The sequence below is a fragment of the Sinohyriopsis cumingii genome, chromosome 18 (assembly GCF_028554795.1).
Source record: "Sinohyriopsis cumingii isolate HCF-2022 chromosome 18, ASM2855479v2, whole genome shotgun sequence".
Taxonomy (NCBI): domain Eukaryota; kingdom Metazoa; phylum Mollusca; class Bivalvia; order Unionida; family Unionidae; genus Sinohyriopsis; species Sinohyriopsis cumingii.
In genome coordinates this window covers 101,612,922-101,627,894 of record NC_142978.1, presented here as the reverse complement: position 1 = coordinate 101,627,894, position 14,973 = coordinate 101,612,922, and the positions used below count along the sequence as shown (strand labels likewise).

The window sequence follows — 14,973 nt, the reverse complement described above, 5'->3', positions numbered from 1 at the left end:
TCTCTCTAATAACATCACTATAGTGACTGATCTCAAACAGCCAAATGGAACATGTATACAGCAATTATATTCTTGTTTGTGACTTTCTAAAAGTAGTGTCCTCAATGACAATCCAGGTTTCAGTTCAACATATCCTAAACTGGCTTTTGTTTTGGCAGGCTCATATTTTTTCTGCAGGCAGGAACTCATACTATGGCTTTCTTATCCCTCAGTTTCAAATGATTCATACTCAGTGGGATTGACTTATGATGGACCCTAGTGACAAGATAAATGCCAACAGTCCCAGCCTTTGTCACACCAATCCTGGACCTAAGGTCTGGCTAACTGCTGCTTCGTATACATTGGAATGGCTGAATGTATACACAGCTAGACACCTTGGATTCTGAATGTGATATAGGAACTAAAAGTATAAGAGTATTCCTTCATCCTGATCATTCTATTAAAATAGGGAATACAGGTCAGTCAAGGAAGGAATATAATCTCAGTGGTTCACACCAGAGTACTTTATTCTAATGGAGACATGCATGCCACAGTAGCTAACTTTATAGGCTCTAAGTTGAGAAAAGGTTAGTACCCGTCACAAACATCCCCTTCCTTTATCGCAAGATGATTGTGCTGTCATAGAAGAGATGATATAATGAATCAAAGATTTGTCTGATCTTCTACTTGTTTGGATTTCACCTAGCCAATGACACTGGATCCTTCCCCAAGTGGACTTTTCATTGGGATTAATCTGGCTGAACAAGGCACCAAATGAACCACTCTCAAGAGCATAATTAGTTCATATATTATACAAGTCTTGCCTACTCACTACTTTGTCATTTGGCAGGCAGATCAGCAATACATTTCTTGGTGGACTCATCTGCTTTCAGTTCCAACATGAGCTTGATTAGTTCACCTATACTCTCTTCCAAGTCTTGCCTCCTCAATGCATTTGCATTTGGCAGGCAAATCAGAAATAGATTTCTTGGTCAACCCATCAACTTATATTCTGACATGATCAATCAATTTCACTCATGAAGCCTACTGCTTGCAATGGGAACATCATCTCACCTTCCTTAAAAGACCCTCTTCCTCTTTTGCATTATCTATGGCAGGCAGACTCATCAAGTTCTATGCCTTGTCAGTGGATACAAATTCCATGCAGTTCCAACACGACGGGTCAGATTCACTCATGTTGGTACCCTCTTTCATTGCCAAGAAGAGGCTTCCATCCATGGTTAACCAGACGATTGTAATGAAATCATTGTCTGCTCTGGACACTTCAGCTCAAGACCACCTACAAGATCAAGTATGGTTTTGAAGTGATGTCTTAAAAGGACAGAGTCTTTGCATCAAGGGATATCACACTTGTTTTTATCTGAACCTGGGACTGGAATATATATAAGCACAGAGGCTTTCATCCTGGACTACATGGGTTATTTGCTCTGCATATCAGTGGATAACTCCAGCTCAAATGAATTGGCTACACATTTTGGGTCATGCGGTTAGAGCAGTTGCCAAAAGCATAGCTTTCTGCTGGAATTGTTCTCTGACATTATTCAGGCCATAAAAAGGAGATCAGAATCCAGATTCTCTAGCTTTTATCTCCAAGATTTGTGATCCCAAAGGGCTCAATTTGATTGGTTGGGACCTATATCCACAGCTCAACCAGGTCAACTTTCTAAGTTGCTCAACAGCTTCTTAAGACATGGCTTCACGACTTCCACTGGATTTGTTTGGGGAAGGGAGAGAATTTTCCCTATTTGAAGCCACTCCTGACATGGAATCCCCTCCAGATGGTTTACTTAGGAGCTGTCTCACATACCTTTGAGGACTGGAAATGGTATCTCTGGTATAAAGGGATGTATCTCTCTCCACCTATTACCTATTCTCCCATGGTATTATGATTGGGTAACATATTTAAAGAAGAAACCCATTTTTCCTAGTGAAGTGTGTTTCTCCGAGAATACTTAATGATAATACACTTACAGCCTATCAGACTCCCGACAGTTATATCCATATAGAGAGCATGCCTTCTGCTCCAGTAGTAACTGAGGAATTCTTAGAATTTGGTGCCAATCCAAAGGGAGTAGTGTACTTTACATAAGCCGGAGACCAGGACAATATGTCATCATTGGATGACTCTTGTTATACTTATTGGTGCATCTCAATACATTGTACAAGAATCTCTACCACTAGCGATGTGATTTGAAAGTGAAGGGGAATAATATACTCTCTTTCATAACGTTTTATTTGCTTTTTATTTCATGATCCCTCCAGACAAATAAATATGTGCTTTTTCTTAGTGTATATTCATCTTATACTGTGGAGGTATCATGCAGGAGCAGGTGTAATATATTTAACTGACCAGATTGCTCACAATTTCTATAATTTCTTTTTTCTTCTTATTTGTCTCTGCACATGTTGATATTTTTATGCATAAAACATAAACCTATTCCAGCAGTAGACTTTGAAAATAGTTTATCGTTTGCCTCTCATATCCTGTTGAAATTGACTGCAGAAAAAGGTCGGGAGAAATGAAGGAATTTTCAGCCAATACTTGACGCCAGAAATAATGATATAATTGAGTGGTAACTGAACTGATCATGAGTAAAATTTATCGGGTTCTGACCAGACTATTTGGAGGTTGCAGTATGGATCATTTAGGTGCTTGTCATAAGCATATATATTGAGCAAATCCAAGCACTCAGTGAATTAGATTCGCTTAGTAGACTGGTTGTTTCTCATATAGTTCAAAATCGGCATCCTTTCTTCTATACAAGTTTGAAAACCAGTCTATCATGATGAGAGGCCAAAATGTCCTAGCAAACTTGAATGCTGTTACGTCACATCATACCTTCTTGAAATCAATATGAAAATGTATTTATTTTCTCAGAAATTGTGAGTTTTACATTGTTATGTCTTAATCTGCTGAAAGACGAGACCAGAATATGGCTTTGATGAAATTTGAACTGCTACTCATGATTTGCATTGCTAGTCATTCGAGTACACAAATCTCACAACCCACATGTTCATGGCATCATTGATCCAGTATTCATGTGATATCAATAATTATAACCCATTCAAATCTTGTAGAAAAAAATTAAAATATTAAATGAAAGTTGTATGCTGTTTTAAATATATAAAAAAAATATAAAAAAAGAACACAAAATTCTTTATATATTTATTTTGAGAACAACTACATGGGTTTTGTTGTATCATGTGACTAACATGTTGACATGAGCTTTGTCCAGATTGCGTGTGTGTGTGTGTGTGTGTATGATTTGGATTTTTAACGTAACTTTAACAATTTTTCAGTCATATCGCTACGATGTCTGCAGTGTGAAAGTTTATAGTGATGTCTATCACTGGGGCATCATGCCGCTGACATTTAGCATGAAGTCCCACCCAGTCACATTATCCTGACACCAGCCGACCAGTCCTAACACAAACCTCTTAATGCTGAGCGCCAAGCAAGGCAGCTGTTAGTACCATCTTTGTAAGTCTTTGGTTTGACTCGGCCGGGGATCGAACCCACTACCTCCTGCATCTGAGGCAAATGCTCTAACAACTAGGTCACCTGAGCGGTCTGTCCAGATTGCAGCTACAGTGACAGGTTTCTAGTCATTGTTCTATAAATATTTTGAGAATTATGTTCTTTCTGGTTTTTACCAAATTTATGTGACTTTCATTTAATATATTTGAATTTTTGTACAACAGCATTAGGAGTTTGCTGTTAATGTCATATGACTGTTGAACTTCTGATGTCATAGTGTGAGATTTTTGTAGTCATGTGACAAGTAATGCAAATGGCAAGTACCTGGTCAGGTTTCATCTATGCTGTAGTTTCGTCTAGTCTGTCAACAGTTTAAAGACGTAATGATTATAATACTTGCCATTCATAACAAATTAATCACTTTTCCTGTAGATTTCATGCAGGTGTGACTCAATGTAACATAGTTTAAGTTCTCTAGGCCAGTAGGTAAGTGACTAAAGCTCCGTAGCAGCAAATTCCAATTTTTTGATAGGCAATTGCTCTGACCCCACATCCCAACTTAAATGTCCAAATGTGAATAATTTGGTGGAAATACTCAGAGGAAAATTGACTGCCATTCCTTTTTTAGTTACATTTGTAGTCCAAAATGTCAAATCTCTATGGGGGGCCCTGAGTAGTCTAAAGCGCTTTCTGTTATGGATCACTGCCATCTCACCTCTGTCTGCGTGGGTTTGAGTCTCGGATTCGGCTAATGTGGGTATGTGAGAAAGCTTGCCGGTAGCTTCTCATGGGTCGGTGGTTCTTTCCGGGGTTTTCCCGGGTTCTTCCTCCACCATTAATACTGGTCACCATGTATAGCCTATCGTGTGCTGAAAAATGGCGTTAAACCCTACAACAACAACAACAACAACAACAACAAATCTCTATGCTGAACTTTGGTGCTAAACTAGTACACTGCGACATGTAGCTTGTAGCATTGGTTTCAAATAATATTTAGGTCGCAGGAGAAATGGGAGATTGTCATCCCTTGTATTGAATATCACAAAACGATTTTAGCTTCTGTGAGTATCAATACAGGTTTTGGAACTGGTTTATCGCATCACAAGCAGACATATGTTAATTTTACAGAATATAAGTTCCTTATTTATACAGTAATATATAGTTTAGAGGTTTTTTTATGTCCACATTTAATCAACTCTTTTGCAAATCATTTTTTAAATTGTGGATTTTAACCAAATCGTATTAAGGAATTTGGTTGTTTGAAATATCTTGTTTTGGGTTTTATTGGCACAGATTAATTCAGGGTTTAAGCATTTTTCTTTACCACATAAGGTTCTAATAGTTTCCATTGTTTTTTTTTTATACTGTCATAGGAAATGTTTATTTTGTATACCATACATATTGATTGTTATCTTGATTCTGATTTGTTTAGAATTAAATATTTGAAATGAAACAAAACTAATGTATGTTCATTATGGTGTTTCCTCGTACCAACATAATGCAGGTCAGCCAGGTGAAATTAGAATTTGTATTATGTTCATTGAAATGACTTAACATGCCAATTTACAGTAATATACAGTAGCCAAAATTGTTTTCATGTGATACATTTTTTGGTTTAGTGCATGATCTTGTTTTCTGACTTGATCTTTTGGCAGTTTCAAATAGAAACATCTTTGATTTTTAAAAAAATGCATGTTTTATATGCTAAAATATTCTTTAATTCTATTTAGTAATGATCATACATGAACCTTGAAAAAGTTAATTTTATCCTGGAAAAACCCTGAATATGACCTGGAAATTAATCTTTAAAAAAATGTGGGAACTATGTGGCTGAAAATACAACAGTTTATAGCAAGCAAGCACCTTAAAATTAGCTACTACAACGTTTTGAAAACACAACGGTTTATAGCAAGCAAGCACCTTAAAATTAACTACTACAGCATTTTGAAAATACAACAGTTTATAGCAAGCAAGCACCTTAAAATTAGCTACTACAGTGTTTTGAAAATACAACAGTTTATAGCAAGCAAGCACCTTAAAGTTAGCTACTACAGTGTTTTGAAAATACAAGTTTATAGCAAGTAAGCACCTTAAAATTAGCTACTACAGTAATACCTTGTGCATTCGCGTTTCTGGATTCGCGAATTCACGGATTCACGAAATTTTCATTGGTACCCTCTACTTACATGTTTTCTTTATTTTATTGAATTGTACCTTCGTTATATGACTTCTGTGACATATGAAGTTTACCTAGTTTACCTTCCTGACAGTGACAAAGAAAACGTCAGTCATTAAGTTTACAGTCCCATTCGTTACTTCGTTTTACCTTACTGTGAGTGCAAAAGAAAACAGCAGCTAATGAATTAGTATAGGGGTAATATTAGTATACATGTACCGTACTGTAAATGCACTAGTGTGGCAAATACCCATTAGGCGATACTGTACTCTATTTTTACGTCAACCATTTATTTCTCTTTTTTAGGGTAATATATTAAGCTAACTTTTAAATGAAATTAAAGTGCTTTGAGAGCATGATTTGGGTCATATTTAGGGTTTAAACCCAAGAAATAAGCATTTATTAGCATTTTTAGTGACTCGTACCAAACATTCGCAATTCCTCCTGATCCGCGACTGGTTCTGGAACCTAACCTCGTGAACGTTCGAGGTATTACTGTACAACGTTTTGAAATACTAGAATGTCAAAAGATATTTATGTGAAGGCTGTTAAAGTGATTATATGGTTATTGATTTTATTTTTGGTTCTCACTGAAAACATAGCCCAAGTAAACAGTTAATCAATCAGATGGATCCTGAAAGCATAAACTTGACAAGTTTTTGGGGTAGGGCTGGAAAATTCATTTACATAGAACACAAATGATTCCATCGAGTGACAATTAGAAACAATCTGTATTATCGTTAAGTAAAATAAATTTCATGAGTACATAGACCTGAGACTGGCATAACACTTAAGTTAGTTGCTTAAGAAATAAAATTATTTGGGTGGGAGTATACCCAAGTCAAATGGCGTATTCAGACTCGAATCATATATGCCTTTAATCTAATTGTCAGTGAAAGGCCTTTAATTGAATGATAATGAATAAATGATGAACAGAATTTATACTTACAAGAACAACATAAGCATCTGAAGATCTTCCCATCCCCATATATTATTCTTATTTCTTTGATATGTTTGTTTACATAGGTCCCTTGAAGTTGGAGAAATACAACTAAGTTTTCAAGTTGGTGGAGAATTTGATCACTCATCCCAGTGATACACTGGGAGCATCAGCTATGTCTGCATATTACTGATTTATAAAAATGGCACATATTTGTATATTTTATTTTGAATTGTTAGAATCTTGACAGTCAGTGAATGTAACATATTTCTCATAAATTGACAGACATTGTCAGATAAATTAATTGTTTACTCATTTTTCCATTCAGTATGAGTGTATACAATTAAACATCTATGTGTCTGCATTGGAGGTATTCTAATCTTTGATTTAAGAAAGCATTTCCACTTTCGACTTATCATGGAAGATTAATGCACCTCTTAATTAGATTGAGTACCAAAAGCATTGAATACTTTCAGAAAGGGAAATCTTGACTGCTGAAATTCATTTCCAGTATTCAATTGAACCAAATGAAAATGATAAATGGAAATTATGAGTGAAAATGTAAAATGCTGTATCAACATGCATCTCAAATGATACACAAAACACAGTTCAGCTGCAAATGCCATCCATGAAGAAAGCAAATTAAGCATATTTTAAACGAAATGAAATACAGACAATATTGTAAAATATCTGAATCAGGATCAGTACCTAGCAAAAACACAGAAAACTATGATCATTAATTAAACTAAGGCTGTAATATTTTTAGGGTCTTGACTGACAAGATCCACACTTTCATTGGAACGTGATAGTTCATGGAGTCAAGTTTAATCCACTAATTTACTTGCAAAAAATGTCATTGATTAGCAAATTTTCATTTGGTCTTATTTATGTTACAGGTGTCTGCTGATATGGGTCTTTTGTTTGTGTTGACAAAGTATGGCTACCTGTATCTGTGTGACATGGAGACAGCATCATGTTTGTGCTTTACCAGGGTGTCCATGGATGTCATATTTACCTCAACCCTCAACAGCCTTACACAAGGGATTCTGGGAGTCACCAGAGGAGGACAGGTATGCATGTCTTTGATTTTTTTTCACCTGTATATGCAGATCAGAAGACATTGGTGTCTGATTTCTGGAACAAACAGAAACAGTGGAAAGAGTATCTGCATTTTTGTCTGTCTGTCTATCTCTGATTCTAGCTTAATAGCTATATCAGACTTGCCAACTCTTATGATTTTGCCATAAGTTTTACGAAAATTATCCATAAAATATGGACTTATGGCATACTAGCAAAAACTATGGAAAAATGATTGTTGCCTAAAAGTCCAGATAATTGGTTCATCTGTGCTTTATTTGGATCCAGGTTTCATCTTAGAATTACATTTATTAGACATCACATGCCAATTTGAGTATGTCTTGTGGTGGGAGATATGATTGCCGTTGTCATGTGAAATGGAAAATAATTTCCAAGAATTATGTAAAGTTGAGAGATAGCAACAAGCCATTGAGCTGCATAGGGTTTGGAACCAGAGTTTGTGCAACTGTACTAGTGGTAAATAAAATCTACGCATACTTTACTAACTTTGAAGTTGAACATAATGTTTATCATCAATGCATAAAACTTTCAGTTACATTTTCCAGCTTTACAATAGCAGTTATTGATATTTTGTTACACCTTACTGAAAACTGGTCAATCTTACAGGAAAAAAAAAACTGCCTTACTGAGACAGACTTGTCAGGGTTGGCAGGTCTGCGATATAATAAAAAATTACATGCATTTGTAAAACCTGCATTGTAAGCCAGTGAATTTGCAAGTGAAAAACTATGCTACCCCCCACATCAATCGGACATAACTTCTTAAGTAATTGGAATACTGAATTGGTATACTGAAAATTTTGGATGCAGCCATCATTTACTATGATGTACACCTATAAACATTTTCATGGAAATCAAATATGACCTCTTGGTGACCTCTGCATGATTTGGCATGGAATGGCCCTATCACTGGAAGGTGTGCCATGTACCACAAAATGGGGGAGGTCAAGGTCACAGCTAAGTCTTTTATGTTTTCCGTTAAGCATTATGTTTCACTCTGTAACTATACAACAGTTGGAGATTAAAGGATGTAATTTGGTTTATGTCTATGTTGTTATTATTATGTTTTCTCTTTTTTCTGCAAAATTAGTGTCATGGTGTTATATGTTGTAATGGAAAGGTTGAATGTATTATGATGTTGTGCAACTGTTACTAGTTTCATTTCTTCACAATAATTCGAACACACTCTTGACACGTTAATCCACTTAGTGGATGTCTTGCACTTGATGTATGGAAAAACTCCTACCAGCTTGAGGGTAAAATGCTTAAAGGTTGAGGTCACTGTCACTGAAAAAAGAATATAGTAACTTGAGTTCACCACCATCTACAGCTACCAAACTTTGTGGATGGCATGCAGTTTGAGTGAGGAAGAACCTTGTAAATCTTAAGATTAAGTGGTACAAGACCAAGGTCACTGATTAAAGAAGGAAAATGTTTTTCTCATTAGAACTTATTCTTTATCATCTACAATTTTGAAACGTTATGTCTGGCTGGCACTTGGGCAAGAAAAAAACCTTTCCATTTTAGTGTCCAAAGGTCAAAGGGGCAGGTTTCTGTGACTGAAAGAAGACAAATGATTTCCACACAATAACTTTAGTTCTCCTTCAGTTGTTACCAGTCTTTGCAGATTGCTTGCACTCATCTGGAAGGAAAGTCATATTTATGTGGGGTTTTCACCAGAAGGCTTCTTATGATGTCTCCTTGGTCCTGCTTGAAATTGGTGTTGATCTAATGGTCAATTTGGCCACCACACTGACCATTTTGAAAATATTATTGCTATTCCTTATGAATGGATGGTGATACCCCATGGGGTTTTGATTGAAAGTCTTATTGTGTCTAATTGGTCTTAATGAAAATAATGCTGATCTGATGTTTAGTATGGCACCACATTGACTCTTTTGAAAATCTTGTTATTGCTATTCCCCCAGAACAAAAGTAATATCGCCATGTGATTTTCACCAGAAGATGACATACAGTGTTTATTTGGCCATAAATGAAAATGGTGCCAATCTGATCTCCATTGTGATGCCACAGTGGTCATTCTTCATTTATTTCTTCTGAATGAATGGTCATATTTGCATGGGGTTTCACTGAAAAACTTATGATGTATAGTTGGCCATAAATGAAAATAGTGCCAGTCTGACTTCTAATATGACTGCCATAATGGCCATGTAGAAATTCTTGTTATCTCTACTTCTCCCTGATGGCTGGTCATATCAGCATTTTGCTTTCAACAAAAGTCTTCTAGTTATGTCTAATTGGTAATAAATGGAAATAATACCAATGTGATATTCAATATGGCCACCATGGCATTCATCAAGAAAAATATCTTTGTCATTGCTCCTCCTAAAGAGAAAGTCATATCAGCTTGAGGTTTCATTGAGAAGATTTCTTATGATGCTTTGTTGGTCATAAATAAATATGGTCTCTAATTGACTTCCAGTATGTCCACCTCAGCAGCTAATCTGAAAATCTTGCTATCGCTGATGAAGATGGTTCAAAAGATGAAATGGTCTCATCTTGAATTCCTGGATATTCTTTTAAGCCAATAGAGTGTCATTCCCTTCAAGGGGTTCTTGTTTTGTCTGTTGATTTCAAAATGCTTTCGGTGTCATAGTCATTAGACATGAGGCTTGGCAGTTTTGCATTAATATACAGAAATTTTCTCAAATTTTCTTTATGCCTGATTAATATGAAATGAATCACACCTTTTACCATTTAAAACATGTTTCTATTAAGTATTAATATGCATGGCTTTTTGCAAAATGTTTTATGTTGTCATCATCTGTTTATTTATTTGTGTTGCCACCATTTTAAAAAAAGTGATCCAGAGATCTTTTAAGAGCAGGGTTTTTAGTATCTGGATTAATGAGGGAAGGTGTCTGGATTAAGAAAGCTAGGCAGAAGTCTTATTCAGAACTCATGTGACATTTGCCATCTTGTAGAAAATGTTAATTTCCATAATTACATATAAATTGTGATATCAGAAAGTGAAATTATTTCTCAGCTTAGGGAAAGTTTTAAATTTTGCAGTTATTACTCATTTGTATTAAATATGCATCTTCACTCCTGCCATTTGTATTCTTTTTGGATTGCTATGTATCCATTTTTAAAGAGTTAGAATGGTTGTTCTTTGTACTAGTATTTAAGGTTTAAGAATAGCTTTTTTGTATGCCAATAAAAAAGGGGTTTGAATAGCTTTTCTGTATGCCAGTAATTAAGGAGTTTGAATAGCTTATCTGTATGCCAGTAATTAAGGGATTCGAATAGGTACCCTGTATGCCAGCAATTAAGGGGTTTGAATAGCTTTTCTGTATGCCAGCAATTAAGGGGTTTGAATAGCTTTTCTGTATGCCAGTAATTAATCGATTTTAATAGGTGCCCTGTATGCCGGTAATTTAGGGGTTTGAATAGCTTTTATGTATGCCAGTAATTAAGGGATATGAATAGCTTTTCTGTATGCCAGTAATTAAGGGGTTTGAATAGCTGTTCTGTATGCCAGTAATTAAGGGATTTGAATAGGTGCCCTGTATGTTAGTAATTCAAGGGTTTGAATAGCTTTTCTGTATGCCAGTAATTAAGGGGTTTGAATAGCTTTTCTGTATGCCAGTAATTAAGGGATTTGAATAGGTGCCATGTATGCCAGTAATTAAGGGGTTTGAATAGCTTATCTGTATGCCAGCAATTGCGGGGTTTGAATAGCTTTTCTGTATGCTAGTAATTAAGGGATTTGAATAGGTGCCCGGTATACCAGTAATTAAGGGGTTTGAATAGCTTTTCTGTATGCCAGTAACTAAGGGGTTTGAATAGCTGTTCTGTATGCCAGTAATTAAAGGGTTTGAATAGCTTTTCTGTATGCCAGTAATTAAGGGATTTGAAATGGTGCCATGTATGCCAGTAATTAAGGGGTTTGAATAGCTGTTCTGTATGCCAGTAATTAAGGGATTTGAATAGGCACCCTGTATGCCAGTAATTAAGGGGTTTGAATAGCTTATCTGTATGCCAGCAATTAAGGTCTGTTCCATTTAAACACGCATGTACCCAGAGAAGGCAGTTTTTTTAAAACATATGCCAGGGTACTTTGAGTCACAGAGATCATAATAAAAGGATAAGAAAATTCTAAATTGCTTCAGTGGGTGAGTACCCCACTTCAAAAGTGCCTTCCCTGGGTCCCATGTATATTTTAATGGAGCAACCTTATTGGGTTTGAATATCTTTTTTCTATGCCAATAATTATGGGGTTAGTATAGCCCATTCTGTATTCTACTATGTAAGGGGTTATAATAGCTGTTCTGTATGCCAGTAATTAAGTTGTTAGAATAGCTGTTCTGTATGCCAGTAATTACGTTGTTAGAATAGCTATTCTGTATGCCAGTAATTAAGGGATTACAATAGCTGTTCTGTATGCCAGTAATTAAGGAATTAAAATAGCTGTTCTCTGTGCCAGTAATTAAGGATTACAATAGCTGTTCTGTATGCCAGTAATTAAGGGTTATAATAGCTGTTCTCTATGCCAGCAATTAAGGGTTAGAATAGTTGTTCTCTATGCCAGTAATTAAGGGGTTAGAATAGTTGTTCTCTATGCCAGTAATTAAGGGGTTAGAATAGCTGTTCTGTATGCCAGTAATTAAGGGGCTAGTATAGCTGTTCTGTATGCCAGTAATTAAGGGATTACAGTAGCTGTTCTGTATGCCAGTAATTAAGGGGTTATAATAGCTGTTCTGTATGCCAGTAATTAAGGGTTATAATAGCTGTTCTCTATGCCAGTAATTAAGGGTTAGAATAGTTGTTCTCTATGCCAGTAATTAAGGGGTTAGAATAGCTGTTCTGTATGCCAGTAATTAAGGGGCTAGTGTAGCTGTTCTGTATGCCAGTAATTAAGGGATTACAATAGCTGTTCTGTATGCCAGTAATTATGGGTTTATAATGTATGTTCTATATGCCAGTAATTAAGGGGTTATAATAGCTGTTCTGTATGCCAGTAATTAAGGGATTACAATAGCTGTTCTGTATGCCAGTAATTAAGGGGTTATAATAGCTGTTCTGTATGCCAGTAATTTAGGGGTTAGATTAGCAGTTCTGTATGCCAGTAATTAAGGGATTACAATAGCTGTTCTCTATGCCAGTAATTAAGGGGTTTTAATAGCTGTTCTGTATGCCAATAATTAAGGGGTTGTAATAGCTGTTCTGTATGCCAGTAATTAAGGGGTTATAATAGCTGTTCTCTATACCAGTATTTAAAACAGTTTAGCTTGCAAAGGCATTACTTTGATATTCTGAATCGTTTCAAAGAATAATTAAATGTTGTCCAATCCTTTTTGTATTTTATCTTCTTTATATCTTGACAGGTTATTACAGTAGATATCAAGAAAGAAGGGCTAATTGACTATGTAAGAGACACTGCAAAGAAAAGCAATCAGGCTGACCGATTGGAAAGAACCATAGCCATCCCTGTCCCAGCCAGTAATACACACTGACCAAAGGTCATTCAGACTTGTTACTGACCCAGGGTCATTCAGACTTGTCACTGACCCAGGGGCATTGACACTTGTCACTGACCCAGGGTCATTCAGACTCAAGCATTTGAGAATGATAATAACATATTACTAAATCAGGGCATACTGTAAGTAAAACATTATAGAATGGATATTTAATTCATTTCCTACCCTGCAGTCATGTTTCATTTTCTTGGCTTCTTTCTTCACAGTGACATATGGACTCTCAATCACAAGGAATAACTGCTAGACATATTCATGGATGGATCAACTTAAACAGGGATAGGTGCAATAATAAACCAATTTAATCCAACATTAACAGATTTTGACATGTCTCCATAATCATAAAGCCAGTTGCTGAGAGCCAGGTGCATAGAATTTTGATAATTGTTGCATTTCTACTTGATGTCAGATTAGTGTTTGAAGTAATAGAGGTAATAATAACATGTACATATTTGACTTTCAATATGTGTATGATACAGGATATTTTCTTCTCTTCTCATTTTCCTTTCATTATGTGCATGTAAAATGTGTTATTGTAGACAATGTACATTTAATCTCATTTGATGACAAGTGACAGAAACATACTGAACAGAGTTCCATAATCTTTAATCTGTTTATATACCTCTTTTCTTTGATGTTTATTTATATTGACATTGATTTTAAAAATTGTTACTTCTATCCAGTTTTCACGTATTTACATTTTTGTTTGCTTCTACTCTCCCAAGTATAGTCATTTCATTCAGTCCATGGATGTTGTGAAGTCCAGATATCACACCCTTATAAATGCAGCCATTTATAGATTCTTTTTTATATCAGGACATGTAAGGAGGATTCACGTCATTTGTTTCCTTGTTAACCTATCCTTCTGTAGTGTGTACTTGTATGTAATGGGACTTGAACCCAAATCCAAATTCTCAGAATATAGTCAGCATGTGAAGTTAGTGTTAAGACTCAAAGTCCAAAAGCATTCACATTGTGGAACTTTGATAGATTGAAGTTGAAATCAAAGATCATATAAGATTTCTTGGGCAAAATATGTTTTTGGTTGGCCGACTTCCATGTTTCAGATTGCTGATCCTAACACTTTTTCCCCAATGGTTTAAAAGAAAAAATTAAAAAAATTACATTAAATATATAAAAATTGCCTACCATAATTTTAGAACAAGTGCAATAAGAAATGTGTTTTGGGGGGGCCTTAATGTGATTTCCTCATCTGAGATGCTAATTTATATTACATAACATACTTATAACATCACAAAGTCTCTTGGTTTTTGTAGATAAATATTTTAGTTTGTTATAATGAAATTAACATATAATGATATGATTTTGGGGATCCCCTGGGCTTTGTTAAAAACCTCTCCAAAACAGTTTATAAAGTTGTGGCAATGTTTTATATTCCCAACCCTCTGCCATTACAGTACTAATATTGCACTGCACTAAATTCCTTAGACACTTTATTCATACACACGTACTGTAAATTATATTGTGCAAGTATTTATTGTTAACTGTGAATTGCAATGAAGCAATACTTGGTGAACTGGATACCCTTAATTGTCATTCTTGTAATATATATATATATATATATATATATATATATATATATATATATATATATATATATATATATGATATTTTCTCATTTTTCTTCTTATTAGTTTAGTGTTCTTTTGTCATTTTTAGTTCCAAGGCAAAAATACATAGGGGATTTTTCTTTTCCTCAGTTATGTACATCATAATTTTGACGTTTAAATATTTAACTGATTTTATCCAGTTGTTTGCAAGAT

General features: G+C 35.2%; 1 protein-coding gene across 2 annotated transcripts in view; it reads left to right on the top strand.

Moving 5' to 3' along the window:
• Nucleotides 1-14,726, top strand: part of LOC149777607 (clathrin heavy chain 1-like) — a 53,928-nt gene extending 39,202 nt beyond the window's left edge. For both annotated transcript variants that reach the window (XM_089940816.1, XM_089940815.1), the window contains 2 exons: nucleotides 7,491-7,664; nucleotides 13,040-14,726. In XM_089940816.1, coding sequence (XP_089796942.1) covers nucleotides 7,491-7,664; nucleotides 13,040-13,168 — 303 coding nt within the window. In that variant the 3' untranslated portion in view covers nucleotides 13,169-14,726. The remainder of the gene's footprint in view (nucleotides 1-7,490; nucleotides 7,665-13,039) is intronic.
• Nucleotides 14,727-14,973: the final 247 nt, after the last annotated feature.